Source organism: Melanerpes formicivorus, unplaced genomic scaffold (assembly GCF_026170545.1).
Source record: "Melanerpes formicivorus ecotype bairdi unplaced genomic scaffold, bMelFor1.0.p_v2 SCAF_35, whole genome shotgun sequence".
Classification (NCBI taxonomy): Eukaryota; Metazoa; Chordata; class Aves; order Piciformes; family Picidae; genus Melanerpes; species Melanerpes formicivorus.
The window spans coordinates 6,292,600-6,316,965 of record NW_027142387.1 but is presented as its reverse complement, the minus strand read 5'-3'; the positions used below and the strand labels follow the sequence as shown (position 1 = coordinate 6,316,965).

Genomic DNA, 24,366 nt, shown 5'->3' with positions numbered 1-24,366 from the left:
CTGATTTGAATACACAAAATGATATCCACTGATCTTTACAAAACAGTCAATTTTAGTACTGCTTAGAAAGATCTCCTTGAGAAATGTGCCATCTTCATGTTCACAGCAGAAAGTATTATGGGGTGGATGCTCAGCTGGAATAAATCAATACAGCTCCACTGATGTCCTGGTAAATGCAATGAATTATACCAGCTGAGGGGCAGACTTCACATGCATCATGATTGTGGCTACTTACCTTCCACTTTGAGTTTTAAGAAAAGCAAAGAACAAGTAAGACAAAAAAGGCAGTGGAAATGGGACAGCTAAGAAACACACATTTATGTCAAGAATCTGGGAGTGTTTGAACACAGTTCTGGTATGTGATTCACACCAAAAGGCAATTTACTGAAGAATATTTAGAGTATTGTTGTGCACTGTCTCACTGGACTTCCTTCAGGGCCCTAAATCAGGCAGGCCATGTCATCTCCTCCACTCCTTTTCAACATGAAGTGGTTATTTAAATCCCCACTTACTGCAACTAACCTTTCTGACTTAAGATGTCCATCTCCCCCAGCCCTACAAACTCAGTCACAATTTACATCTGAGCTGAATTCCCACTGGAGGTACACTCACTGGATCCAAAGAGTGGTGATAGTCTCTTCCTCTTACTCCTTAACTCTCCCTTTCTCTCTATCTCTCTTTTTTCCCCACTCCCTTTTCTTCCCATTTTCCCTCTGCTCTGGCTCACTACCAAGAGTTTTCATTGGCTCTACCAAACCAGGCTCATAAACTGTTTGGTGTCAGTTCACTTTTTTGAATTGTCATGAACTTTTGAATTGTAGCACAACCTCCCCTGCTGCCCAGGGTTGCTTCATAATTTAAGAGGAGGAAAAGCAGCCTAAACTGAACTGGCAATGAGCTCTTTATAATGAATCACCCTTTTTATGTGTGTCCTAACTTTACAACATAAGCACAACACTCACAAAGAATTTTAACCACTTCAGGAAGTTACATTACCAATGTATTTTTTTCAGGCTCCCATTTGATGTTATTTTGTACATAAAAATCAAGCAGAAACACTCTCAGTGGTCTAAATCACATACCATCACCCATCTCTACTTTCTAAAAGTTCAGAACCACTATGGGGAGTGAGGATGTTTCAGCAGCATTACAAAAGGGTGTATTGCATTCACAGACCCTTTGTAAGCATCCGTGTTTCCTGTGGAAAATCATCTGCTGAAACAAAAATTAGGCACACTACAAAAACATCACAACTTTGACCACCCATCTGCTGCAAAATTTACCTGCCTACCACTGGGCTGTTCTCTGTTAGAAGCAGAGAGGGAGGAACTCAGGATGGGCTTTAAAAAACACAAAAGGGGAGGTGGAAAATAAATGCAGAAATGCAACACAATGTGAATACCAGAGCAGCAAATTAAGCCAATGGAAATCAATTATCTTAACAAAAACCAAAACAACGAATCCCAAACTTGCCCACCTTCTAAACACAAATTGCAAATACATTAGTCCTGCCAAAGAGGACAGCTCAAACCCATTTAGAACCATATGTTGAGCCTGAAAATCCATCACAATTTGCCAACAGATGATGAGGAATTTGGAATCCCACAATATTATTACTTGTGGAGTAATTTAAGGGCCAAGGGAAGAGTAAATTGATTTCACACGCAGCTTTTCCTAAATGCTTTAAGACAATTCTGTTGGAAGCTGATCTATGTACAGACATTGCCAACAAGCATTGATTTCAATTACAAGATCACTCCCAACCCCCTTGTTTTCATGAATGCAATTAGTTGGATAGCAGAATACTAGACCTGAAAAACTGTACTTCAGACCACTTAAACCTGAGTTACTAACTAGCCTTTCTACCCTGCTTCTCCTCTTCCTTTTTGCTATTCTTATCTGAGTTAGAAAAATGCGCACAGAAAATTCAGTCACCTCATACTCCCTAGGCTTCAAACCACCACCTTCCTCCTGCAGACTGCTCCTTTGCTCTCCACTTTCTGCCACTACTTTTAGGTATTTCAGGTTGTCTTCCCTCCCTTTCAAAACACTGCCAGAAAGAGAGGACAGAAGCTATTCAAAACATGATAGGATTCATGTCCCAGTGATAATGATGCTCCCAGCAGTTATTCCCCTTAGTGCTGATTTAATCAGCCTTTTCTTCCTCCTGCATTCAAATCTATCCCATTGCCATTAATTTTTCTGGGGATTACCTATCAGATAGCAAATTTTAACTCAAATGATCTCATCTGTGCTCTCATTCTGTGTGTGCAGTGATATTTGGAAATGGAGAATGTTTCTACCTACCGTGTCATTGCGGCCAAAAAATGTATAGACTGCGTACAGGTAGTAATCAAAGAGCTGGGACATGAAGTGGATCACATCAAATGCAATTGGCTTAAGAATATTCATCATCTGCATGTACTTCCCTGAAAAATCAAATAGACAACATCAGTTTCCTCAACACAAGTGCTGCAAAGGGAAGGCTGAGTCTGACAAACTCCAAACCAGCTTCACGAAGTTTATTCTTTAGTCTGGAATATTGCTTAAGAACAACTTAGTAACCTCTCAGAGATGGGGAGGTTTGGAAATAAAGCTAAAGGTGATGAAGGGGACCTGAAGGGCACCTACAAGAAGGCTGGGGTGAGACTTTAGAAGGGCTTGTAGGGACAGGATGAGGGGCAGTGGTTTGAAATTGAGGCAGGGGAGATTTAGGCTGGACATTAGGAGGAAGTTCTGCACAGTGAGGGTGGTGGATCACTGGAACAGGTTGCCCAGGGATGTGGTTGAGGCCTCATCACTGGAAACATTCAAGATCAGACTCAATGTGGCCCTAGGCAGCCTGATCTAGCTGGAGTTGTCCCTGCTGACTGCAGGGTAGGTTGGTCAAGATGACTTTGAGGGTCCCTTCTAACCCTGTGCAATCTGTGAATGACTAAGACACCACAAATGCCTCAAGACTTCTCCCTAACGCGGATGTTAGTCTGTACCAAAGTGTCTTCCGTCATCAGCCTCCTGGTATCAAATTGAAGATACACAACTTTCTGGATCCTCTACGTATTTCTGCTTCATTTAACAAAAAAACAACAACAAAGTAGTTCCCTTCAGCAGTCTCTGGTAGGTGCTGTACAGAACTACTTAAGATTTTAAGGGTCAGTGTGTGTTTACAGATGCACATACAGATATTATTCAAGCAGCAGAAAGAGACAGGATAAAAATCACACCCCCCCAACAACTCTAGGAACGATGTGTTTGGTGTCAATGATACAGCACTTCCTGCTCTCCTTCCTTTATATGCCAGTGTAAGAAACCCAAACAGTTTTAATATGGATGTTTGAAATGTTCCTAGAGGGACAGACTGACAGCAGAAGGTGTCAGGACTCTGGCACATCCAGGGAGAAGAACAATTTCTTCCCTTCCTTCCTGTTCTCTGCTGTTTTGCATTTGACTTGAGGAAAAAAAAATTAGAGGGATTTAAAACAAATTCAAGACTTTGGTGTCTATGTTAGCTGAGTCAAACTGATCATATGATGGGGTGTCGTAGGGTTGGAAGGGTAAGGCCAAAAAGCCTCCTCCCTCCCCCCTGTAAAGTAAAGGGAAGGAAAAATTGAAGGAAGGGAAAAAAAACCTCACAGCTGAATTAGCAAAGCAGTGGGGCTGTATATTTACAAAGCAATGTAGGATATGCAGGGAAATATATACAAATTTACAATATTTACAATATATACAAAGATATACAACAGAGTAGCACAGAAATGAGAGTTCCCCTTCTGCTGAGGGGGCTCCCCACCTCCGCTTCCCCCTCTCTCCCCTTTTCCCCAGAGCAGGTTAGAAAAGAGAGAGAAAAAGAAAAAAGTTAGAAGCAGTTGTGTTAATTGGAAAGCAGTTAATACAGGCCTTATCAGTTTCAAGGCCAAAGCCTTGGACGAAAGCCCAGGAGCTGCAAGCTGCTGCCCGAAGGAGAAGCGGAAGAAAGACTGATAGAAAAGTGCTGGAATGCCCAGGATACCCTCCTGCACTCCCAGTTCAGAAGGTGCTTCCTCCCACTCTACCAATGAAATTAGTTTAGATCCTTCTTTTTCGTTTACCAACTTCCGTCCACCATATTCCCTTTCTTAAGGGGACAGTGTCAACCGGTCACATGGGGAAAGAAACTTTTCCCTATGTGTCTAATAGCTTTTAGTTATTTTGTTTTCCAACATAGTGACAGGACAAGAGGGGATGGATTGAAGCCTGGGGAAGGCAGATTTGGACTGGAGATTAGGAAGAAATTCTTGACAGTGAAAGTGGTGAGACACTGGAACAGGTTGCCCAGGGAGGTCATGGATGCCCTCTCCCTGGAGGTGTTCAAGGCCACCAGTCTGGCCTAATGGAAGGTAGCAGAGGGGCTGGAACAAGATGGTCATTATAGTGTCTTCCAACCCAAACCTCTATGAATCTATGAACATAAGGCACAGCTCTTTTCACAGGATCATACCAAAAGTAGACCTAATGCAAACCCTGCTATTGCAGGGTTACATCCTCCAATATCCTGCTGGTTAGCTCAAACCTCACAGACTGCTGGTGCTATTAGCATCTCTAAAAGCCCAAAGAATAGCTAATAGTAAGAGCCAGCAATTTTGGAACCACAATGTAAATGCAGTCCACCCAGCAAATAGGAGCTACCAGATCATTTAACAAAGTGTCATATTCTGGGCATGTTTTGATGTGATAGATTGGGGGCGAGGGGGGGAAATGACAGAAGGATGCTAAAATAATTCCCTTTTCCTGTAGTCAACAACACTGTTCAAGTTAATGCTGTGCCCAGCAAAGTAATTTCCTAGTCAATACAGGAAATGTTGGTTTAAGCAGAGAAACTGAATAACAAAAGAACAAAATTAGCTTTTGGTATCAGAAGGAGTTAATTGGATTATTTTGAAGCAGTTGCTTGTGTAGGTCAGTAAAAATAACTTTAATTTATGAAATAAATGCTACAGCTGCATACCTGGGAAGATGATAGAGCATTATTAAGGTAACAATCAAGCAATAATCTGACATTACTCCTTTCCAGGTTTCCATCTAGCTTAGACTCCCTGCTTGGATATTATGGATCTGTGCCCCTGACACACAAAAGCATCTGTTTTGTTATTTTGGGAGATTTGACACAGGTTGCAATACATCTTTGGCACTGAAGCCCAGTTGTTAATTCTAAGCTTAACTATTAATGTTTTGACCCACTGCATTATAAGAAAACTGAAAAGTAGCCTTGAAAAATTCTATTTGTCTTCCAAAAAGGGAAAGCCAAATGAAGCCAATTCCAGTGCAGCCCAAGGTGGAGATTTTCAGATGTTTGGGAAGGGATGGTACCCAAATCAGAGCAGTTGTCAGCTTCCTATGTGCTATCTGAATAGTCTCCATTGCCACAAGCTGCATTTTTTCACCTACTGGTGTGGTAAACACATTTTTAAGCTTGCCTGCAACCCATGCATCACACAAGGGTGATGTGTCACATTCTGGACTGTTAGATTTCCAAGTATCTGTGCAGCTGGTAGGAATATTCAAGGTAATCCCTCAGGCAGTATCTTATGTTTTTCCAAAGGGCTACATTCTCTAAACTGCCCAAGTATTGTCCCTACAAAGATCTTCTGATGCCAAGAACATTTCTCTATTACTACATCACTCAGCATCTTGACACAACATAACACGTGTTCCAAGAACATTTCCTCCTTGTTGCTCTAGCAGGATGCCAACTTTTAGCTTCTACACATTGCTACCCAGTTGCACTAAAGCTCCTATTTGGGGTGAAAAGGGGGGATAGGAGAACACTTCCAAACAGCACCAACAGCCCAAATCCACACTGTGCTAGAAACTTTTGAAAACACCACTTAAAAGATTTTCAGCAACTCAAAACAGGTTGACTTGCTAGAGGCTCTTTGTTAATAGCTAAAATTGCTGAGCATTTGCCAGGTTGCCTTTCAGAATTTCCAGCATTTCTTTTGTCCTTAAAGACAGTAAGTGGAGAGTATTCTCTATCAGATTAATCCACATCAAATTTATTCACACAATTAATAAATTCCTACTATATAAGACATTAATCCACATAAAACAAGGCAGGTAAAGAAATACATAACCTATACGTAAATACATAATCTATAAGTGAGTTTTAGTGACTCTGTGGTCATTAGTAAAACCATTTCCTAAATGCCAAACATACAGCTTCCTACAACAGGCATTAGGAGCTAAACCACCATTTACAAAGAAAAAGTGAAAAGCTCATTGTAATGATATCATTTTGAAAGATTTTTGATGTGTTTTTAAAGCCCATAAGGCAGAGGGTTTGGAACTACATGATCTTTAAGGTCCCTTCCAACCCAAACCATTCAATGATTCTGTGCTATGTAACCCATCATTTCATTCAGCTACAAGATTTCTGCTGGGAGATTTGTCATCACCATTAATATTTTTTTTAACATTCATGGGTCTGAAAGCAAGCAAAAGCTTAAAAGATTCTTCCTGCTTTGGCAAGCGGGTTGGACTTGATGAAGCTCCTGGGGAGACCTTATAGCAGCCTTCCAGTACCTCAACGTGACCTACAAGAAAACTGAGGAGGGATGTTTACAATAGTTTGTAGTCATAGAATGAGAAGGAATGGCTTTAAGATGGAAGAGGGAAGACAGACTGGGGATATGGAAGAAATTCTTTACAGTGAGGGTGGTGAGACACTGGAACAGGTTGTCCAGGAAGGTTGTGGATGCCCCCTCCTATGAGGGTGTTCAAGGGCAGGTTGGATGGGGCCTTGAGCAGCCTCGTCCAGTGGAAGGTGTCCCTGCCCATAGCAGGGAGGTTGGAACTAGATGATCCTGAAGGTCCCTTCCAATCCAAACCCCTCTATGAATCCCTGGAGGTCCCTTCCAACCCCTAATATTCTATGATTTTATCATACCCAAAAAACATTCACAGCAGAATCACTAAAATAAAAGAAAGTGCAACTGTTCTACATACCAACAAGCCTGATTACATTCAGTGTAGTATTTGTTAGGATGGGTGCATTGACTTTGTTGAGGTTATAATCTGATCTCTTCCTGCTCTTCAGAGTTTCTCGAGAAATACTGAAGAAAACAAAACAAATCACAGCAGAAGTGACAGCCTCTTATATTTAAGGACATAAATTAAAATGTAGCAGCAAAGAAATTCTTCCTCCTCAACTGCTTTGACACAGAAGTATGACTTCCAGCACAGTACTGTACTTACACCAGAGCATAATTGGGTTAGGATTCTAACATTTAAAGAAAGACGACTGGGCTAATTTACATAAAATTGTGCTAGAGAAAGGAGCTTCTGAGTTGTAGCCTGCAGGCCTCTGTCTGGCTTCAGTAATCACTTTAACCACTCTGACTCAAGGTCATAGTTTAGGAAATAAAGAAAATTAAACCAGTGCAGGTCACAATAACAGAGCAGCAGACTCCCAAAATACAGCTGGAAAAGGCTATCTGTCAGAAGCGAGGAGCTGGACTCAATGATCCGTACAGTTCCATTCAAAACCTGTGTGGATGTGCTCCTGCCTGATCTGCCTTAGGTGATCCTGACTAGCAGGGGGCTCAGACTGGATGATCTCTTGAGGTCCCCCTAATATCCTGTGATTCCAATATGAGACAGTCTATGATTCCAGGTGCCACCCTTCCAAATGATACTCTTGCCCAAAATTCAGAATGCTTCCATTTCCCAGGACAAAGCTTTGGACAGTGACTATGGTTTGTTCCATTAATTTTTGTCACTTGCTTCAAATGAAGTAGTTGCCCAGGGAAGCTGTGGATGTCCCCTCCCTGGAGGTGATCAAGGCCAGGCTGAATCAAGCCTTGAGCAAGTTGGGCTGGTGGAAGGCATCCCTGCCCATGGCAGGGGGGTTGGAACAAGATGATCTTTATGCTCCCTTCCAACCCAAACTATTCAATGAATCTATGTCTTATGAATACATGCTAACAATATTTTATCCCCCCCAAAAGAATTATTTTCTTCAAAACCATGCATAGAATCATAGAATTATTTGTGTTGGAAAAGACTTCCAAGATCATTGAGTCCAACCATTGACCGAACACCACCATGGCCATTACACCAGCAGCTCCCTCAGTACCCTTCAGTGTTTGCCTCAAGAGACTTGTGTGTAAGATGCCCTGCTTTGAGGCCAGTGATGGCTTCCTAATCCTCTATGGGCAAATCATGCCAACCTGCTTCACACAAACTGAATGCACACCTAGGTGCTACAGTGCCCTAGACAGATCCTTTTAAAGGCTACAGAGTTGGCTTTGTTTACATAAAGATATATAAATCAAATATTTATTTCCTCAAAACAGAGCATGTATATTCATGTGTATCTATGTGTGTGTACACTGTATGTACACACTAGTAAAGAAATGAGGATTTAAAAGTCAAATAACTGCATTCAATCTACAGAGTAATTCAATTCTTTGTTAATCTGCAGAGGTTTCCTGTTCTTCTGCAAAGGCTTTTGTCGGCAAACAACTGCATTTGACACAACAGAAATTGTATGTGTGCACAACAGCACTTGTAGAGGAACCTTTAGTTACTGTTTAATGCTTGCTGATCATTTTTCCACTACCTGCTTCAGTCAGTCTTCATCCTCCTTCAAATTCACACTTTCCAAAGTTTCTCTCTGCAATAATGAAGACCAATTTATCCTCCCTCCCTATTCTGGTGGTCTAAGTGCTGAGCTTTTCTGACTGTGCAGGTAGCACCAAAGATAATTTGGTTATTACCCCATTGTGACAGAACACAGATTAAACAGAAAATGAACTAATTAGAGTACTGAGATGAAAAGCAAGTCAATGAGTCCAAGGGCTTGCAGAGACTGGGTACCTTTTCACAGGGGCATCTCCTGTCTGCTCATCCACATAATCTCTTTTCAGCTCTTCAGGAACATCACTGTCACTGTCATATTCTTGATAAGCACTTTTTTCTTGTTCATCTGATTCATACTGTTAAAAAACAAAAACCCAGAAATTCACCAAAAAGAAATTTAAACCAATCCTTACAGTGAGAAAAAAACCTGAAGAAAGAATTATTCATCAAAGGGATAAACCAAAAATATTCTAACACAACTTTTAAGAGAATGGTACAAAGTATACATTAAAACATAAATGACCAGTACTAGAGTTTGACAGAATTCTGAATACAAAAATAGATAAAGTTCTTGTCCAGTTTTATTGCACATCTCACAACAGAGTCCTCAGCATTTAAAATACAATTAAATGCTGCCTAACATCAGACAATCCAGGTGTGAACAAATATAACAGAATCATAGAATTGTGTGGGATGGAAATGACCACCAAAAGTCACCTAATTCAACCCCCCTGCAGTCAGCAGGGACATCCTCCACTAGGGCAGCTTGCTCAGAGCCTTGGCCAGCCTCACCTTGAATATATCCAGCCATGGGGCCTCAACCACCTCCCTGGATAAACTGTAGCAGTGTTCCAGCACCTTTATGGTGCGGAACTTGTTCCTCATATCTAATCTAAATCTGCTCTGCTCTCATTCCAAACCATTGTCCCTTGTCCTGTCCCTGCAGGCCTTTGCAAACAGTCCTTCTGCAGCCTTCTTGTAGCCCCCTTCAGGTACTGACAGGCTGCTATTAGGTCTCCCTGGAGCCTTCTCTTCTCCAGGCTGAACCACCTCAGCCTGTCCTCATAGCAGAGCTGCTCCAGCCCCTGATCATTTTCATGATCAAAGAATCAAAGAAAGCACTGGGTTGGAAGGCACCTCTAAAGATCATCTAGTCAGACCTCCCTGCATAAGCAGGGACATCCACAGGTTTTGTCTGCTCTGTTCTGCTGCTCCAAACACTTCTGCTGTAACAGTGGGGTCATTATCTGTGGACATAAAATTATTTTGGCTCAGACCTAAAGCCATTTGATTAACAAAATGAGAAATCTAAGGGCTCATGCTACTGGAGCTGAGGATCTCCTCAGAATGAAAGTTGCAAGAGCGATTTGGATTGTGTTTGCAGATCTGTGTGTCTTAGAATCATAGAATAGTCTGGGTTGAAAGGGACCTCCAAAGGTAATCTAGTCTTGAAGGCTGTGCTATGCAATCATTATGAAACCAGTGAAGGCTGGAAGAAACATCTTGACAATGCAGTCAATGATCTTAGAGGTCTTCTCCTAAGAAAACAATTTTATCATTCAGTGATTCTATTTACTGAGAGTAAGATCTCCTGAAGCACTCCATACCCCATTGGAAGCCAGGACGTCTTCTGTCTCATCATCTTTGCTCTCAGCCTGAATTTCAAAGGGGTTTCCTCCATTACAGTACTGCTCAAACAATGTTACTGCAGTTGAAGCTGCTGAAGCAGGCTGCTTACTAGGTGACACAGAAGGGGAACGTGACTGCTCCATGAATTTAAACTCCTATTAATAGAAAGAAAGGACAGTTTTAATTACCAACAAGGCAGCTTTGGTGTTATCATGACTCTAGCTACATAAATAACAGAACACAACCACAAACTTGTAGACAACTAGCCTGACATGAAAACTTTTAGCCAAAGCTTGCTGCTTATTTTCATACTTATTTAAAGGTGCTTTTCGTGCTGGCTCAAGTTACCCTTGAAATTGGCCATCTCACAGTGCTTATCTTGCCAGCATTAGCACAGGGTTTCTCCTGCTTTCTAAGTGGTCACTGTCTCAAACCAGGTGAAAACCAAGTGGGTTTTTTTATTTCACAGAAATTAGGAAACAAAATGAGCTAAATTCTACCAAAACCTGTTGTTTGGGGCTTTTTTTCCACACAAACTTGAGTGAAGTAATTTGTCAAGCTGAATATTTTGCCTTCATTTTATTTTTTAAAAGTTCCTCTCAAAATGTATTACTTTCCAAATCCTTTGCACAGGAAGTTTCTTGTAACTGGGCAACAGCACAGATTTATTTGCAAATATATGGTCTAAGTAGGGCACATAAGGGTATGATTTCAGACATTTTTACCTAAAAACATTGACTTATCTCATTTTTATCTATTTAACTCTTGCTATTGCTCTTCATAAGTAACTAAACATCTGTTAGTATTAATCTAAAGGCTTAAAGATCAAAATGTATGCAGCTTGTTAGACTTGTTTGTTTAAACAGTGTTAGACTTCTGCTTGTTTAAATGAATTGGATATTTTCTGCCATTTTCTGTGCAGTATCTGTGGATTTATAATCCCATTTCTCTACCAAAAATATTAGTTCTTTAGCTACCAAATGCTCCTGAGGGATCTCCTTCCTTTTCCCCCTCTGCTATTAGTACCCCAGTAGCCTCTTGTTATAGCCGAAGAGTAATTTATGGATCTTACTACTTCTCAGAAGACCAGGGCTCCTAAAACATTAATATATCTGTGTGTGTTATTCATACAACTTACATGAAGCTGCAGAATGCTAAAGCTTGATTTAACAGGACAAAGCTCCCAGGTCTCATTCTCCAGAAACATTCTTAATTCTTCAAGGCGGGTTCTGAAATACAAGCAATGGATCCTCTTAAGCGTCAGCAAGAGTAAAGCAAACACAGACAATTATTTAACTTACACAGTGAAAAACAGCTTGAACAACTGGATCAAAAGTCAGGCTTGAAAGCAGATCTTTAACTCATAGTATCAACTGGCAGACCACTTTGAAGTTACTAAGAGGATGTTCACCTCTAGAGTAATTTTCAGAGAATGCCAGTCTGCAAATGTAAGAAACAAGGGGTTTAGACAAAATCATTAGAAAACACAGAGGATGATTCTGCAGTAATCCTGGCTTTTCTTTCCTCCAGAATCTATAGAAAAGCTTCCATTCAGCCATAAGCAGAAATACCTCAGAGAAAATCTGTGGCCACATTAGGAGGAACTCATTGGAAAGAATATCAGTGAGCATTTATTCCTCACCAGGATTGTTGTGTCTTTCCTTCTTAATCAGACAATAAGAGAATGGGTTGGGTTGGAAGGGATCTTAAAGATCATCCAGTTCCAACCCCCCTGCCATGGGCAGGGACACATCTTACTAGACAGAGCTGGACACAGTACTTCAGGTGGAGTTTCATGAGAGCATAGTAGAGGGAAAGAATCATTTCCTTTGGTCTGCTGTCCTCAGGAACTGCTATTCATGAAAGAATGGTTGGACAGTCATATTGCTGCTAATGTTCAATAAAAATCCATGCAGTGTTCTGTCTGGTCCTTCTTGGACAACACACAACAAAGTACAACAGATCAAGACTGGCAAAATAAGAGCTTCTCAGAGCAAGCAATGTTGTATTTCTTCTCCTATCTTCCTAGCGGTTTACACTCAGAAAGATAACTGCAATGAAAGAGTTGTCAATCACCCCAACTCAAACAGTTGGGAAATCACGACAACTAATACAGACAGATAAGTCTTGAAGCTGTCATAAGCATGCATCACATCTGAGCCTGCACATGACAGGACATATGACTGGCCTCAGATATGACAGCAGACTGAAATGTAATTAATGAATTGCCAATGAAAAACCTATGAGAACATGACTCAGAAGGATGAGTTCAGTTCTACACATCTCATTTGGTGTGAGACAAAACTGCATAGTAAGAAAGCTTTTCACAGCCACAGATAATCAGCTTTTTTATATAATGGCATAGAAAAAGAAGAAACAATTTTGCTACAAGTACAGACTGCAGAGGCATTTGTTCTCAGGATCCCAGAAGACAGCTTAAGAGGGAGCCTGAAAACTCAGTAAAGTTCTACAGCTTGTCTGCTGCAGAACTCTGCAACTCAGCTATGAGGATAGGCTGAAGGAGCTGGGGGCACCTTAGAGCTGCCTTCCAATACCTGAAGCGATCCTACAGGAAGGCTGCAGAGGGACTTTTCATAAGGGTGTCTAGCAACAGGACAAGGGGGAATGGTTTGAAGCTGAGGGAGAGTAGGTTTAGACTGGATCTTAAGAAGAAGTTCTTCAGTACAAGGGTGGTGAGACTCTGGAATGGGTTGCCCAGAGTGGTTGTGGCTGCCTCCTCCCTGGCAGTGTTCAACACCAGGCTGGATTAGGCCTTGAGCAACCAAGTCTAGCTGAGAGGTGTCCCTGCCCACAGCAAAGAGGCTGGAGTAGACGATCTCTGAGGTCCCTTCTGACTATAGCCATTCTGTGAACTAGAGTTTTCCACAACTGCAACAGATGGAAAAGCTTCATTCCCCTTCTCCAAGGTTCACCACAAAACATATTCCACCCCCTGTTAACCTGAATGCAGGACCAACCTGCAGTGGAATTCCTTTGGAAAGCATCAGAAGTTAAATGCCATTAGAGTCACTCCCTGCACACAGAGCAATCTCACCTGTGGTATGTTTTGAAATAGTTAACACTTTGCTTTCTGATGGATTCTTGCAAAACTTCAGACTTACTGCCACAAAATTCCTCTCCAACCTGCATTAGCCTGTAAGAATGAAACATGTATAAATATTTCTTGCTTTATTAACACTGCTGTTCCAATCTGAATGACAAATCCTTTATCATTACCATGAGTGTCCATTTATCTCCATAAAAGCAGAGCACCAAAGTTAAGGTGCAAAGACTTACTTCACTCACTCCATAATTTCCCTGTCTCATTTCCCACCAAATCCTACCATAATGTTTATACACATAGAGATAACAAGTCATAAGCAAAATAAATGTCTTTTTGAGATCCTCTTGCCCCCTCGGCAAACTGTATCACAGTCTGAACCTGACATTTTATTCCCCAGACAGAAGGACATCATGTCCTGTTTTCCCCACAGCCCTCTCAATGGCGTAAGATGTCAAGATTTGTTTTCTCAGTAGAAGATTCTTTACTATTTTCACATGCTGCAACACTCTACCATTAAAAAGCTTACCCCATTTCCTACCAAACTGGCATCTCTGGTTAATTGGAGACTATGAAAGACTTTAATTAGAGATCCTTTTTCTCCTCCATGTCAGATTAATTTCTTTTAGTTCTATTTTCAGAGACATCTCTCCCTCTTTCTCTCTCCCTCTCCCCCTCTCCTTCTTTTTCCTTTTTAACATGCTAGATAAAGATTTTCCTTGGCCTCTTTTCCATTGTATGCATATTTTGAAACTTAAGCTGGTCTTGGGAAGGTCGTGAGTTCAAGCCTGCAGTGGGCAGTAGTGTTCTCCCTACTCTAGTCATGAGGTCTGTGGTGACAGGTTGGACTCAATGATCTTTGAGGTCTCTTCCAACCTTAGGAATACTGAAAATACTGAAATACTGAAAATACTGAACAGGTTAGCAGCACTGCAAGGTTTTACTGCTCTGGACTGAGAGTCCCCTTAAAAACTGCAGATTTCAAATCTTAAAGGTAGCCAACACTGAAATAATATTACACTTAAGCACTACTTAAGCAAAGCATCTTATTCCACCTCTCCCCCTTGGAGAAGGTAACAAGAAAGAGCGGTTGGCACTCACTCAGACTCCCACATAAAGAAGTACTCTTCAAAGTATGAGTAGATAGGAACAAAGTTGGCATCAGAATGTAAATATCAGCCTTAATTAACTCTGCTGTCTTTTCTGAATCCAGGTTTGTGCACATATATCAAGTGGTCTTATGACCGCATCGGCATACCTGCTGGTAACATCAAGTACAAATATGAAGTCATCGTATTTGAAGCTAGACAGATCTGTTCCCAGAAGATAGGTTTTCACTTTCAGTTGAACATCCTACAAAACACAAAGAAGTTTCTGCATCCTTAACACACCAAAGACAAAAAGCTTCCTTTGTACTTCAGGTTTGTGCCTCTAACTTCACAGAACCATGGACTGATTGGGAGTCCTGGTGGACAACAGGATTACCACAAGCCAGCAATGTGCCCTCATGGCCAAGAAGGCCAATGGCATCCTGGAGTGCACCAAGAACAGTGTGGTTGAGGAAGGTTTTCCTCCCCCTCCATTCTGCCCTGGTGAGGCCACATCTGGAGTATTGTGTCCAGTTCTGGACTGGCCAGTTCAAGAAGGGCAGGGAACTGCTAGAGTGGGTACAGCAAAGGGTACAAAGATGCTGAGGGAAGTGGAACATCTCTCTTATGAGGATAGATGATTTGGGGTTTTTAGCCTGGAAAAGAGCAGACTGAGGGGGAACCTCATCAATGCTCATCAGTACTTAAAGGGTGGGCGCCAGGAGGATGGGACCAGGCTCTTTTCAGTGGTGCTCAGTGACAGGACAAGGGGTAATGGGTACAAACTTGAACATAAGAAGTTCCACCTAAAGATGAGGAGGAACTTTTTTAATTTAAGGGTGCTGGAGCACTGGAACAGGTTGCCCAGAGAGGTGGTGGAGTCTCCATCTCTGGTAACATTCAAAACGCATCTGGACGTGTTCCTGTGTGAACTCCTCCAGTTGACCATGCCTTGGCAGGGGGCTTGAACTCAGTGATCTCCAGAGGTCCCTTCCAACCCCTACCATTCTGTGATTCTGTAGTAAGCATAGTGACCAAGGAGGAACTGAGGAAATGAGTAGCAGCTGAGGTTTTGATATATTTAGCTTCAAACAAATCACTTCAATAAAAAAAAGTCTCCAGAAAGAAGATCAATGTAATGGTTTGACTCGAGGATCTTCAAGTTCTTTTCTAACCAAGATGAAACAACTACCAGTAAAACTATAATTAAAACTGGGCAAAGGGAGAGAAATATTTGGCAAAACCATTAGCAAACCCTACCTGCCATATCCTTGAAAGCCCATGCTCCAGTTTCTTCTTTACGTAGCTGCGGTCAAAACTGTCCTCTTCAGTTCCAATCACATTGCTGCCATCTGAAGCTGAAGGTGAAAAGTACCACAGATTATCTCCAAATGTATCCAAGTTTTCTACCCATAATAATCTCACATTATTCATTCTGCAAACCCCAGGAGAGCTCAATAGCTCCTAACTTTTGAAAGGAGATAAATAAAACACACATAAATACTAGACACTAATGCCAACCAGGAAGGCTTCTGACAGCCACAACGTAGGCAAGGTACCACATCAATAAAAACTGAAAGATAAAAGGAACAGAGGCAGGTATTTCAAATAGAAAAGAAATAAAGAGCACTGCCATGCACAGCAAACTGCTCCTCTGTGTGGTCTGCTCTTGCCCCTCACTCCAAGGACAGTAAGGGGCTGGAGCAGGTCCAGAGAAGGACAATGAAGCTGGTAAAGGGTCTGGAGAACAGGGCTGGTGAGGAGTAGCTGAGGGAACTGGGAGGAGTGTTTATCCTGGAGAAAAGCAGGCTAGGGAGAGACCTTCTGGCTCTCTGCAACTCCCTGAAAGGAGGTTGGAGCCAGGTGAGGGTTGGTCACTTCTCCTTTGAAACAACAGATGAGAGCCCTGCTCTAACAATTCCATGTCTTTCTTGTGCTGGGGGCTCCAGAGCTGAACATACAACTCCAGGTGGAGTCTCAGCAGAGCTGAGTGGGACAATCACCTCCCTCAAATTGCTGTCCTCAGGAGCTGCCATTTACAACAGAATGCTTAGACAGAGTCATGTGGATGCTGTTGTTCAATAGAAATCCATGCAACGTTTTCATAGTTTTCATAGTTTCATTCAGGGTTGGAAGGGACCACAAGGATCATCTAGTTCCAACCCCCCTGCCATGGGCAGGGACACCCCACACTAGATCAGGCTGGACAGAGCCTCATCCAGCCTGGTCTTAAACACCCCCAGGGACGGGGCCTCGACCACCTCCCTGGACAACACATTCCAGGGTTTCACCACTCTCATGGTGAAGAACTTCCTCCTCACATCTAGCCTGAATCTCCCCACCTCCAGCTTCATTCCATTCCCCCTAGTCCTATCACTACCTGAGATCCTGAGAAGTCCTTCCCCAGCCTTCCTGTAGGCCCCCTTCAGATACTGGAAGGCGACAATTAGGTCACCTCGGAGCCTTCTCTTCTGCAGACTGAACAGCCCCAACTCCCTCAGTCTGTCCTCATAGGAGAGGTGCTCCAGCCCTCTGATCATCCTTGTGGCCCTTCTCTGGACACGTTCCAGCACCTCCACAGCCCTCTTGTAATAGGGGCTCTAGAACTGGACACAGTACTCCAGGTGGGGTCTCACCAGGGCTGAGTAGAGGGGGAGGATCACCTCCCTCGACCTGCTAGCCACACTTCTCCTGATGCAGCCCAGGATCTGATTGGCTTTGCGGGCTGCAAGTGCACACTGAGAGCTCATGTTGAGCTTTTTGTCCACCAGCACCCCCAAGTCTCTCTCCTCAGGGCTACTCTCCAGCCAGTCACTGCCCAGCCTGTATTCGTGCCTGGGATTGCCTCGACCCAGATGCAGGACCCTGCACTTGCTCTTATTGAACTTCATGAGGTTGGCTTGTGCCCACCTCTCCAGCCTGTCAAGGTCCCTCTGGATGGCCTCCCTTCCCTCCAGCGTGTCTGCTGCACCACACAGCTTGGTGTCATCAGCAAACTTGCTGAGGGTGCACTCAATGCCACTGTCCATGTCACTGACAAAGATGTTGAACAAGACAGGTCCCAGGACTGATCCCTGAGGGACTCCGCTTTGTCTGGCAATCTCCTGGTCCTCCTGGACTATGGCCAGTCATGCCTAGAGGCCTTGTTTCCAGTCTTCTCACGAAGTGTGCTGCAGCAAATTTCACACATGCAAACAGGATAACTTCCTGGAAAACCAAGGGCTTGACAAAGGTCCACAGGTATTTACACTCTTTGCTTTGAAAAATTTGGAGCAGGTAGCAGAATGCCTAAATATGCAGAATTTCACATAAAAATAGGAATCAGAAGGAGTTGTTCTTTGAGATACCTGATTCAAATACAGTAATTTTCTGGTTTCTCTAAAATTTATAAAGGCAGCCTCTAGGCATAAAAACAAACAACAAAAAAAAGGCTTTTGTTTAATCCTCACTAGGTAGAGGCAACAACAACAAGGCAATCTATCAAATCACTGTCCTCTAGCTTCAGTCTTTGAATACCAGGCAGGGCTTGCACTGAATTTTAGCAGAAATAGAATTGGGATATTCTGAAAATTCAAATGGTGGAAACCAAATTGACATCTTAGGGATTTTTCTTCTTGCCTTTCATTGAATCACTTAAAGTAGGTACCAGTTTTTTGCTACCAGTAGTACTGTAGTGAAATCAAGAGTTTAAATGCTCGAGTGATTATTTCAGTGCCCAGTTTCTTTTGTTCCTCTGTTAAATTAGTGCCTCAGGAATACATGGGAGTTACAGCAACATCACAGGGGATTTTATGGGATGTGAAAATCCAGCTGAACTAGACAGGGCCTTGCACAAACCAATGTGACTTTGAAGTTCACTTTGCTTTGAGCAGGGAAGACAAAATGTCCTGCACAAGTCTCTTGAAAACTCATCTATTCTTTGATTCTATGCTACAAATACAAACAATGCTTTGATCATGACCAGCAGTGCAATGGATCATTTTCCAGTAAGCAGTTTATTTTCAGGGATGAAAACCTGCATCTCAGCAATTTGCTGTTGCCTACATGTAAAACAAAGACACAGAGTAAGAAGTTCATTAAATGTGGCGCAGGTAGCTTTAGTTCACTCATTTTATGCTCATTATGATTAACCAAGTTTTACATATGAACATTTTATTCTGGCTGTCCAACAGTTCTCTCTGACATCTGTATCAGTGATCTGGATGAGGGGATTGACTGCAACCTCAGTAAGTTTGCAGATGACACTAAGCTGGCAGGCAGTGTTGATCTGCTGGAAGGCTCTAAGGGATTTGGACAGGCTGGACTGACGGGCTCAGGCTAACTGTATAAGGTTCAACAAGGCCAAATGTGGGTCCTGCACCTGGGTCACAACAACCCCATGAACACTGCAGGCTTGGGGCAGAGTGGCTGGAAGGTGCTCAGCAGAGAAAGACCTGGGGAAGTTGGTTGATGGCCAGCTGATGATGAGCCAGTGTGTGCCCAGGTGTGGATCAACAATGGTGTGACCAGCACAAGCAGGGAAGTGATTGTAACCCTGGACTCAGCACTAGTGAGGCCACACCCCGAGTCCTGTATTTGGGTTTGGGCCCTTTACTCCAAGAAGGACATTAAGGTCCTGGAGCAGGTCCAGAGAAGGGCAGTGAAGCTGCTGAAGGGTCTGGAGAATAGATCTGGTGAGGAGCAGCTGAGGGACCTGGGGGTGTTTAGTCTGGAGAAAAGGAGGCAGAGGGGAGACCTGGCTCTCTACAACTCCCTGTCTACAACCTACCCCATCCAACTTCCAACTCAGCAATAAGCTCTGTTTAAAATCACACTGCTTCTGTCTGCACTAACAGCACATTCAGATATTCATTACAAAGTGAACTTTATTCTGAAGAATCCAAAAATCCAGTGAGTACTTAAGTCCATACTGCACACTAGCAGCAAATTGCTGAAGGCACTCAGCCAAGAGCACAGAGGTTCCAAGACACAAATTAACAACTTGAATCAAAGAAAAGATATTTCCAAATATTGAGAGCTTTGTTCCCAGAATGGTTTCTTACCAGAAGAAACAGCTGCCTCCTCATCTTGCTCATGATTCTCATGCCACTGCATGGTTCTGTAGTAACTGAGCATGACTTCCCAGAGGGCTTTGCAGAGATCAGCAAGGCATGGAATATAGCTGTCGGATGTAATATGCTGCAGAAAAAAGCAAAACAAAACCCCAACACTGTGAGACTCAACAGTTGTGTTCATTTTTGGCAAAGGCAAAACAAACCATCCAAACCCCTCCATATTCATGCAGCTCAAGGACTTCACACTTATCCATTTCCTTTTCTGAAATATCCCAGAGGTGACAAATGCCTGATTTCAGTCACCTAAGCAACTGCTGTCTTGAAGTGCAAAGAGTATTTCTTAGTGAGAAATAAACTGAGAGATGTGCAGGAGTAGAAAGGAATAAAAAACCCAACACCAACCTCAGAAGTAAAGCGAATTAGGAACTAAGAAATTAAGAGAAAACCAATCTCTGAAGACTTAAAGCAGAAAGCTGACAAGGGCTGCAGTCTAGAGAGCAAAGATCAGGCTTTGCTGGCTTTCTTCAACTCGAATTTGCTCACTGCAGTGCAAATAGGTGGTATTTTATTCTCTTCATTAATCCTTATGTCAATTACTCCAAATTAGTTTCTCAGACTCCAGTTTCACTCATATAAAGGCTGTTGGGTTATGTCAGCCCTTTAAATCAAAGGGGCCCCTCTTTAAAATGAAGCTGTTTTCCATGCAGATGCTGTTTCCTAGTTGATGCTACATGAACCCAGGAGATGTGAGAAGTGGAAGAGCAGAAATGGGTCAGAACACAAACTAGAATCACAGAATTGTTGAGGGTGGAAGAGACCTTTGAGATCATTGAGTCAAACTGCTGGCAATGAAACTGCTGAGGGGTATGGAGAAACAGGGCTGATAAGGAGCAGCTGAAGGACCTGGAGTTGTTTAGTCTGAAGAAAAGGAGACAGAGGGGAGACCTTCTGGCTCTCTACAAGTCCCTGAAAAGAGGTTGGATCCAGGTGAGGGTTGGTCTCTTCTCCCTAGTAACAAGTAATAGGATGAGAGGAAATGGCCTCAAGCTGCACCAGGGGAAGCTTAGGTTGGACATTAGAAGCAGCTTCTTGACCGAGAGGGTTCTTAAAGTCTGGTACAGGCTGCCCAGGGGGGTGGCTGAATCCCCATCCCTGGAGCCATTTCAATGAGGCAGAGATGTGGTGCTGAGGGATATTGCTTAACCATTCTCTAAATCTGCCAAGGCTGGGGCTGAGCTCCATGATTTTAAAGGCTTTTTCCAACCCAAACCATTCAGACTCTATGAAATGTTGGTCTCCTGTTTATATCCCACAAATTCCTTCTTTATGTTTATTTAGATGGTGTGTACACTAACCCCAAAGGGCTAAAGTTTGGTGCAGTCAGAACCCACATTAAGTTGTGAATAAAAAGCCAGCATTAAGTTGTAGCTAACCAATCTCTCCATCAGCCTACAAATTAAGAAACCATAGTAGCAGCAGAGTTACTTTGATAACCTTACTTAGATAAGGTACACTTAAAAGGGTGGGAAAATTCAGTTTCAAATGTATAGATATAAGCAAGAATTCCATACTGTGCAGAGATCTTTGTACTGTAACTTCTGAAACTTGGTGTCTGTGTTCCCTGCACACAGCTCTACGTATCCCAGCACGACTTGAAACACAGTGTTGTGGATGGCTTGAGTGAAGTGCATGTGTAACTGGTCCATTGCTGTCTGAAAGAAAGAGAGTAACATAAAATCAAACAGTAATTCAAATCTGTCCTATGTCACCTTTTAATCTTAGATTTATTCAGGACTGGGCACAGGAGACTGTGAGCAAGGCCTCCAATCTTTGACTCAAGAATCTCTAGCAAAGGAGTTGGCAGTATTACAATATGGTAATGTCAAAGGTTTCAGGTATTACCAGTAAAATCAGCTTATCTATCATCCTCCTTCTATAACTCACCAGTTTTTTTTACCTTACCAGAAACAAATATTAATTTCATGTGTTATCACAGAATTACAGGATTTACATTAATTCATTCACCTTCCCAATCATTGATTAAAGTGTCAAAAAGAAATTAATTGAGGCCAGCACTGCTCTCAAGGGAGACAGTTTCATCTAATTTAAAAACAGATCTGCAATTTATAGAATCATAGAATGGTTTGGGTTGGAAGGGACCTCCAAAGCTCATCCAGTTCAACCCCTCTGCAGTCAGCAGGGACATCCTCCACTAGAGCAGCTTGCTCAGAGCCTTGTCCAGTCTCACCCTGAATATCTTCAGCCATGGGGCCTCAACTCCCTCCCTGGGCAAACTGTATGAGTGTTCCAGAACCCTCGTGGTAAGAACTTGTTCCTCACATCCAATCTAAATCTGCTCTGCTCTCATTCCAAACCACTCTTCCTGTCCCTGCAGGCCTTTGCAAACAGTCCCTCTGCAGCCTTCTTGCAGCCCACTTCAAGTACTGGCAGGATGCTATTAGGTCTCCCTGGAGCTTTCTCTTCTACAGGCTGAACAATACCAGTTCCCTCAGCCTATCCTCGTAGCAGAGCTGCTCCAGCCCCCAGATCATTTTCATAGCCCTCCTCTGGACCTGATCCATCAAGTCCATGTCCTTCCTGTATTGAGGCCTCCAGAACTGGATGCAATGAATTAATAGAATTGAATAGCATTTAATTAATGGAATTTAAGGCAATTTAATGAATACAATTTAATTAATAGAACTAAATCCAAAATTCTAAAGCCTTCATCCACTTTGCAACTCTGACTTCTTCCTTGGAGAACATAAAGTAGGATTCAGTGTCATAGGAAGGCATGCACTTCACATCAATAAATCTCTTACAAAACTCCTCTGTGCAATAAAAATAAATAAATAAAGAGAGAGAGAGAGATTTCTTTAACTAAACTCCCTTTTTCCAGCAAAACAAGAATCAGTAGGGGGACTAAATGCTAGTGACTATAGAAATTTTGCCAGAACCATGCCTGAGTTTCAGGCCAGGCTGATTATCCTATTGATCCTTTGTCATTAAAGTGTAGATAAGTTCAGTTCATTTCAGAAATTGGATTTTCTCACTGTTTCAAGATATGCTAATAATCCAATTATGTGGTACACAAGAGCTGATAAAAAATTATCTGTTATGCCACAATGAAGTCATCAGATCCTGAGGTGTGATAATGTTCAGTTTCACTGCTTGCTCTTTGCCACGCTTAAAGCCTGAGAATGCTGAGGACTCTATCAACCCTATAAGAAATGAACAAGCAATCCTGCTTGAATCCTGTCACCAAGAAGCCATCTTCAGCAGCTAACCCTAACTTCGATGAGCCAAAGAAAAGAGAATGACAAATGGAAATGTGAAAAGTACTGAAGATACTGAATTATCTTCCTATTTTATTTAATGCAGCCCAGAAGCAAATCATATCCTAGGCTGCATCCAGAGGAGTATGGTCAGCAGGGCAAGAGGGGGAATTTTGCCCCTTGACTCTGCTCTGCTGAGACACCACCTCCAATACTGCCTCCAGTTCTGGTGTCTCCAACATAAGAAGGACACAGAGCTGTTGGAGTGAGTCCAGAGGAGGCCACAAACATGATCCAAGGGCTGGAGCACCTCTGCTGTGAGGACAGGCTGAGGGAGCTGTGGTGGTTCAGCCTGGAAAAGAGAAGACCCTGGGGGGATCTTAGAATTCAGTACCCAAAGGGAGCCTGAAGGAAGGCTGAAAAGGGACTTTTCATAAGGGTGCCTAGCAATAGGACAGGGGGGAATGGTTAAAAGCTGAGGGAGAGCAGGGTTAGACTGGATCTTAGGAAGAAGTTCTTCAGTACAAAGGTGGTGAGACTCTGGAACAGGCTGCCCAGGGAGGCTGTGGATGCCTCCTCCCTGGGAGTGTTCAAGTCCAGGGTGGATGAGGCTTTGGGCAACCAAGTCTAGTTGAGAGGCTATCCTGCCCATGGCAGGGAAGTTGAAGTAGAAGACCTCTGAGGTCCCTTCCAACCTAAGCCATGCTATCATTCTGTGATGAAAATGTAAGACATTTCAATAATCAGAATCACAGAATGGTTTGGGTTGGAGGGGACATTAAAGATCATCTGGTTCCAAATTCCTGCCATGGACAGGGACACCTGGGGTTAAACCATGACAATAAGGAAAAGAAATTTCCTTCAGAGTACTCAAAGCTTTTAATCCTTTACCCCACTGTTTGCTGGGACTTCCTCAGAAGATGAGCACCAACCTGTGTTTTCCCAAGCAGCCTGTAAGCCTGCTGAACCTTTGTGTAATGGCTGATATCAAAGTTCTTGCATATTTTGGAGAGTGCCACGTCCAACTGCTCCTAAATAAATGAAGAAAAAACATCTTCAACACTAAATAAAAACAGGCTAAGGAACACATTAAACAACAGCAAGTGAGCAGATGACATTTATTTAAACAATCTGATAACTATGCTTGTCAAATAGCCAAGAGTGGAAATTTCCCAGCTACTCTGAGGTGCTCAAAGCTTACTTGTTGCTGCCTATAGTACTTGAGCCTGAAATTTTTGTCAGCCAATGAGTGCCATCATTTCCAAGAACAAGCCCAGTACTTCACTGAGGTCGAGTCCAAAGTGATGTTTACTTTGAGAAGCAGCCCAGTATGAGAAAGCAGGCATTTCTAAGTTGGTCTGTTCTCATTCCGAAGAGAAACACAAATCTGGGGGAAGATAAAGATGCTCTACAGCTGTTTCAGCTCAAAAAATTCAATTCCAGGCTTCTTCATGCTCTGATTGCCATCTATTAACTGGAACTAACATTACCTGACTTAAAAGTTCATGCTGAAATTAATCATTGGATATTAGGAACAATTTCTTCCCTACAAGAGTGGCCAGGCATTGGAAGAGGATCACCAAGGAGGTGATGCAGTCACCATCCCTGGAGGTGTTCAACATATGAGTAGATGTGGCACTTCA

General features: G+C 42.6%; 1 protein-coding gene across 2 annotated transcripts in view; it reads right to left on the bottom strand.

The window, feature by feature from the left end:
• The window catches only part of VPS50 (VPS50 subunit of EARP/GARPII complex), a 59,719-nt gene that overhangs the window by 21,284 nt on the left and 14,069 nt on the right, over positions 1-24,366 (bottom strand). The window contains exons 11-22 of one of the 2 annotated variants that reach the window (XM_068157021.1): positions 23,656-23,754; positions 21,020-21,160; positions 19,437-19,572; positions 15,655-15,752; positions 14,565-14,659; positions 13,301-13,399; positions 11,384-11,474; positions 10,224-10,400; positions 8,854-8,972; positions 6,982-7,088; positions 2,308-2,429; positions 1,284-1,340 (exon numbers count right to left, since the gene is read on the bottom strand). In XM_068157021.1, coding sequence (XP_068013122.1) covers positions 1,284-1,340; positions 2,308-2,429; positions 6,982-7,088; positions 8,854-8,972; positions 10,224-10,400; positions 11,384-11,474; positions 13,301-13,399; positions 14,565-14,659; positions 15,655-15,752; positions 19,437-19,572; positions 21,020-21,160; positions 23,656-23,754 — 1,341 coding nt within the window. The remainder of the gene's footprint in view (positions 1-1,283; positions 1,341-2,307; positions 2,430-6,981; positions 7,089-8,853; positions 8,973-10,223; positions 10,401-11,383; positions 11,475-13,300; positions 13,400-14,564; positions 14,660-15,654; positions 15,753-19,436; positions 19,573-21,019; positions 21,161-23,655; positions 23,755-24,366) is intronic. The other variant, XM_068157022.1, reaches the window with a different exon arrangement.